The 6,256-nt window shown below is 38.9% G+C and overlaps 1 protein-coding gene across 1 annotated transcript; it reads left to right on the top strand.

The window, feature by feature from the left end:
• The first annotated feature begins 1,669 nt into the window (after positions 1 to 1,669).
• LOC122137286 lies at positions 1,670 to 4,119 on the top strand. The gene is made up of 3 exons (XM_042723043.1): positions 1,670 to 2,246; positions 2,388 to 2,519; positions 3,643 to 4,119. The coding sequence occupies exons 1-3, from the start codon at positions 1,895 to 1,897 to the stop codon at positions 3,903 to 3,905; spliced, it is 747 nt and encodes a 248-aa protein (XP_042578977.1). The 5' UTR covers positions 1,670 to 1,894; the 3' UTR covers positions 3,906 to 4,119.
• Positions 4,120 to 6,256: the final 2,137 nt, after the last annotated feature.

Here is a 6,256-nt window from a genome sequence, read left to right as displayed (position 1 = left end):
AATTCATGTCATGTGAGTTTGAGATGTTTCTTCATTACCGAGGAATTATGCATCGAACTTCATCTGTGTATTATCCTCGTGCCAATGGAGAGGTCGAACGTTTTAACCGTACTTTGAAGCATGCGTTGCTAACTGCTTCCTTGGAAGGCAAAGGATGGAAAGAATTCACAAGGGAATTCTTACAAGCATACTGGGCTACACCTCATTCGACTACTCAGCGTTCACCTGCTAAATTGTTACATGCAAGACCGATGCGCACTAAACTTCATATCTCAGGATTACAGAAACTGCAGCATCTTCAGCAACCATGTGCGCAGAACATTGTGGATCGAGTGAAACACATGCAGAAGAGCTCCAAATCATACACTGATCGCAAGCGTGGGGCGACAGAAGTGTCATTGAAACAAGGATCTTTTGTTCGAGTAAAGCGACCAGGTATCCTTCCTAAGCTCCAATCTGCATTTTCCAAACCATTGGAAGTACTGCAAAAGACTGGTCCTTACACTTACAAACTGTCTGATGGACATACTTGGAATGCTTCTCACCTCACACCTTTCTCTTATGGGAAGGAGGAGAGTGGGGCACAGGAATTGACTAACTTTGATTATGACTGTAAAATGCAAACTGCACCAGTGACTCAGCTGGAAAGACAGGTTAGAGTTAAACGAGCACCAGTATGGGCTCGGGACTATGTTATGAACTAAAGGCGGTTCATTGATTGCATGTGAATATTATTTTACATGGGGCTATGTGATAAGGTAACAAATACATATAGAGTGTTGTTCTGTAATGCATGTTGTGCATTTATGAATTCCAAGGGAAAATGTTAAGTTCATGTTTGAAAGGTTGGTACTGTTATGCAAAATCATTGTAAAAAAAAAAAAAATCCCATCCCAATCACGTGATTAATAATGGTTTTGTTTTCCATCCCGTGGAATTCCTGTGGGATTCCCGAAAAAATGTCAGGCTCTAGTGGACAGTGGATGAAATCAGTGTCAGACCTGATTTCTTAGACTGCAGCCTGTCAGAATCATTCAGCTTGCAACTGAAGTTTGTTTTCTGCAGCAATGCAGACCGATCCTCCGATAATGTACCGAGAGGAAAGAGAAAAACCAAAATTGAGTATTCTGTTTGAATATTTAGCTTGCATTCTAAAAGACAGAACACTAAATTGTATAATATTTGTACAGTGTTCTTACTGGTATTCCTTACTGGGCATCTATCAGAGATGGATGATACATGTAGTCTGTCCTGGAGACACAATGTCAAACAGGAGAGTCAGCAGATCAATCATTATCTGGACCGTCTGAATAGGACAAAAGTATTTTATCAAATAAGTGAAACAGTATCAACTTTTGGCAACACAGAAATGTACAATGTACATTTTTGGAATTTGTTTTTAATGAAAGTGTTATTGGAGCGAAACAACTGAGCTCCTGCGACAGTGGAACAGCTACATGTGTATCATTCTGTTCAAGACATTGCGCAAACCTTATCCATTTTATTTTAGAATGCTTTATGTGTCTTCACACATGCTAATAGTGTGCCACTAATGGCGCTTTTCCACTGCATGGTACGGTACGGCTCGGTTCGGTACGGCTCAGTTATGGCGCATTTCCACTGCATGGTACGGTAAACGGCTCGCTTCGGCTCGCTTTAAATGGTACCACCTCTGTTGAGGTTCCAAGCGTACTGTACCGATACTAAAATGTGACGTAAAAACACTGCAGATCACTGATTGGTCAGACAGAATCGTCACTACCAGCGTCATTGTATTTGCGACACGAGACACTAAAACCCGCTAGATTTAAATAGCCAGACAACAGCCAACGCGGTAGCACCTGTTTTTAGAGTATTTACTTGATAAAAGAATTAAAAAATTTTCAAAAAAGAAATGGCTGAATCGTGGTCAGTGGACGAGGTGCAGACGTTCCTCTCGTTGGTTCCCGAGGAGCGGATACAGCAAGAGCTGGATGGGGCGACACGGAATGAAAAAGTGTTCCAAGAAGTAGCACAGCTCTTAGCCGCACACGGCTACCACCGCAAACAGTGTAGGGACAAATTAAAAAAACTAAAAAGTGACTACCGAGCCATAAAGGATCACAACGGCCGGAGTGGTGCAAACAGAAGAACGTGGAAGTGGTTCGACCAAATGGACGCTATCTACGGAAGTCGACCTGCGAGCAATGTGAGAGAGGGTGCCCTGGACTTGGCCACCTCGTTGTTGGACAACACAATCGAGGATGGTATGTAAAGTTGTGTACAATATATTAATGTATGCCTATTCTATTATTATGTAAATGTTCTGGATTTGTTATTGTTGCTAGTTTGATTTGTGTTGCTGTAATTTGTGCATTAACAAACATTGTACAAACTTTTTGTTTCAGATGCACTGTCTACGATTGACTCGTTAGCACTTTCTCCATGCAGTGATGCCTCAACGTCCCAACTGGTGATAGCAGCGTCACCACCAGCAACCTCCAGCAGCACCAGCAGGACACCAGAGAGTGTGGTACCAGGTATGAAATACAGTGGTGGATTAAATTAACGAGTAGACAGACATGAATGTTTATTCATAACAGTACTGAAAAAAAAGTAATATTGTTAGCTGATGCTAACTGTCTAGCTAACAAGCTTGCTGGTGCTAAGTTGAGGTAATTTTTATAAATGATGTCCAAATATTTTTATTCAACCACCTATATATATATATACATATTACATCTGGGGAGAAAAAAATGTGAAAGGATGTGATGTTCAGAACATGGTAACTACAGTAATTATCAAAGTGGGAAGAGATGCACCCCGTTTGGCCAGGGGTGTTTTTAAATTATATTATACTAACTTCAGGCCTTATTATCATGTCATATATAACTGTGATGTTCTGTAAAACAACAAACTTTAAAATACTTTTTTCTTATTGGTGAAAATCAGATGGTCATCTCTGTTTTCTCTCAGGTACATCACAGTGTAAGCTTCACAGTGAACATTACTCTCATCAACATAGTCCATATCAACAACAAAAATATATCTTGACTCCATATAGTGGTTATTTTGGAAAAAATCCCAGGTATTTTGAGCAGTAGGATTATAAAAAAAATATGTGCTAATATAAAATGAAATTAAGTAGCCTATATAAAATTGCAAACATCTACCTTTCAGTACTTTTTACTTAAGTACATATAGTACGAGAGTACTTTTGTACTTTCACTTGAGTAACATTGAAAAAGGAGTACTTTTACTGGAGTAATATTTTATTATATGTATCTGTACTTTTACTCAAGTACTTGATTTGTGTACTTTGTCCACCACTGATGAAAATATGACTAAAACACTTAATGTTACAGATCATATATTTAGACTAAGCTTACCTAATCCTTTTCTTATGTCGTTTTAAAAGCCTGCACTAAAATTGGATATATCATGAAATCCTGTTGCTCACCATAAATACATTATTGCTAGCTACTGTAACTTTGATTAGTTCACACTGTAGATCATGGGGTTGTTAATGAACAGTTCTTTCATAAATTAATCGATGATATGTGATAAGCTTTATTTTAACTCTCAATTTTTTTTTTTTGATTTTAGCAAAAACCTTTAGAAAAAAAAAAATCACAATTATAACTTTTCTTTCTTTGTGTCCAGGCAAGAGGAAACGGAACATGCACCATCAGGAGCATCTTGCTGTTTTAAGAGAGATGCAGGTGGCTGATATTCAACAGCAGGAGCTGAACCGGGCACAGAGGGAGCTACATTTGCAGATGGCAATAGATGAGGCCCGGCAAGCAAGGGAGCAGGAAGCGGCCTTAAGGAGGGAGGAAAATGCACAAACGGCTGCATTCAATCAAGCCTTTCTCAACGTCATGGGGATGCTTGTACAGGCGATGAGTAACAGAACAGAACAGTGACAGAACTGACAAGAACAGAACTCTCTGCCCGACTAAAACCTCCCTAGTCCATACTTCACGGAAATAGTTAATTTTTTAACTTGTTTTTCCTGTGAATGTTTTTCTACTACATACGTTTGTGCACAACATTTAAAGTTTGTTTAGTGTAAATTTTTTACTTTTAAATGTTTATATATGTCTTATTTATATTTTTATTTTTTTTGCACTACATACATTTTCATATTTAAAGTTTGCTTGGTGTACATTCTTTACTTTTAAATTTGTCTTTATATATGTCTTTATATTTTTCTTTATATAAATTTTTTGCACTACATACATTAGTACTTTGTTTAACGTTTAATCTGTTTACATTTTTCTTAAATAAAATTTACTTGTCAAACGTGTACTTTCCTTTTTAATGGTGCATGTGGATAAGAGCAACAGGTTTCATCAAGCTAAATGTCACAATTTAAAAGATTAATAGTACACTTTTTACTTAAAACTCACTTTAAACGCTATTGAGTATTTGTATCATATACTGCTCGTGGTTTAAAATAGTGTTTGGGCATAAAATGAACAAAAATGCTATTCTGTATGACAAAATATTTAAAAGAACATGTGATAATTATTTCTCCAAATGTGCACACAATTGGATAAGAGCCCTGATGAATGCTGTATATTGCATGAAAGAGAACACAAACCTGAGAAAACATGATTGAGTGCATTATGAGTGATAATTCCTATTCAAAATATCAAATGTTACAGATTAATAATTTTGCACTCCTGGAATAAATTAAGAATTTAATGTCACTGCAAAGCAGATTTATCATAAACAGTGGTCAAATATCAAAGCTGGAGTCTTACATCTTTATAATGATGCTATTTATTATTAATATTATATTTATAATAAATGGGTAAATAAATATGCAAGGGAAACTTTTTCAAATACTGCACAAAAGTTTATTTACAACACACTTTACAGAACAGACAGAGTCAACTATTCAAGTAACGCATCAGAGCCTCACGGACATCCCTGCCCTCCTCCTCTACAGGCTGAGCCAGTCGGTCCCAGCACAGGCTTACCCTCGTGCGCCGTCGGGCAAATCGAGTGATGTCGTCATCTTCGCTTCGTTGTAAGAGTTCCCAGACTCATTTGGTTTTTTTTGCAGTAATTTGTTTTGCTGCCATCAGCCTCATTTTAAACACATTTCTCTGTCTTGAAGTTAAAAACATCCACATGCCGAGAATCAAGAACACCATTCCCTCGATAGGCTCCATTGTTTCTGTTGTTATGCGTTTGAAATATGGCGCGTTTAGGATGATGTCATAACAGTAGAGGCGGCAACTATTAACGATCAGTCCCACCCACTTTGAAGCTGTACTAACTGCAGTGGAAAAGCAACCGAGCTAAAGCGAACCAAACCGTGCCGTACCAAGTCGAGTCGTACCAAGCAGTGGAAAAGCGAAGCGAGCCGAACCGTTCCGCGCCGAGTAGATCTAGATGATTTATTCACACTTAATTTTCAGAAAATAACATATCATATAATGTACAGGTGAGAAAACTCAGAGGTGAGGGAATCAATCGAAGAATCAGACTGGTGCTCTGATCTCACTCTTTTGACAGTCTTTCTTTTTCTTTTGCTGCTCTGTTTCTCAATCTGTCCTCCTGCACTTAGGTCTGAACTGGATGCGTCTCCATGTGATGCAGGAGGATAAAAGTCAGGGTCTTATTTGATCTTTTTCCATTTGCTGCTCACTGTCCTGCCTTAATTCTCCCTTTTTCTTTTAACACCCTGATCCAGTGTAACCGGGCGAGATGGCCCAGCCTTATCATCTATTACGTACATTTTCATTGCTGATCATCCAGATGTGACCTTAATATTATTGGGGTGAGACAATCCAGGCTGTTCTTTATTATTTCTGGAGTCTTTCACAGGTGATTCTCCAGATCTGACCTCACTATTGCTGAGGAGAGACAGTCCACAGTCCAGGCTGTTCTTCATCTTTGCTGGAGCCTTTCACAGGTGTCTCCCCACATGCTGCTGGTGGGGTACTAATACACATGCAAGAAAATGCAGAGGTGAGGGAATCAATCTAAGAATCAGACTGGAGGTCCGATCTTCTTGTTTTCCGCTCTACGCTCTCTGATCTGCCCCGTCTCATCTCAACCTGACTGCCTGAGCTCAGGCCAGAACTCCAAGTAGTGCTAGAGAAGAAAAGCCTGAGCTGAGGGAATCCACTGAATAATCAGAAGCAGAGCGGTGGTCTGATCTACTCATTTTTCGTTCTCTGCTCTCTGATCTGCTAGAATTCCCTCTTTTTCTTTTAACACCCCGTCTCATCTCAATCTGATGACCTGTGCTCAGTCCAGA

Source organism: Cyprinus carpio, chromosome B4 (genome assembly GCF_018340385.1).
Source record: "Cyprinus carpio isolate SPL01 chromosome B4, ASM1834038v1, whole genome shotgun sequence".
Classification (NCBI taxonomy): Eukaryota; Metazoa; Chordata; class Actinopteri; order Cypriniformes; family Cyprinidae; genus Cyprinus; species Cyprinus carpio.
The sequence above is the reverse complement of the archived record's forward strand: the minus strand, read 5'-3'. Positions and strand labels throughout refer to the sequence as shown.

Bases quoted from the DNA above. Each gene is read 5' to 3' on its own strand.
- LOC122137286 (XM_042723043.1), top strand. From the start codon at position 1,895: ATGGCTGAATCGTGGTCAGTGGACGAGGTGCAGACGTTCCTCTCGTTG. The intron at 2,247-2,387 runs GTATGTAAAGTT...TTTTTGTTTCAG, and splicing joins GGACAACACAATCGAGGATG to ATGCACTGTCTACGATTGAC. The intron at 2,520-3,642 runs GTATGAAATACA...CTTTGTGTCCAG, and splicing joins ACCAGAGAGTGTGGTACCAG to GCAAGAGGAAACGGAACATG.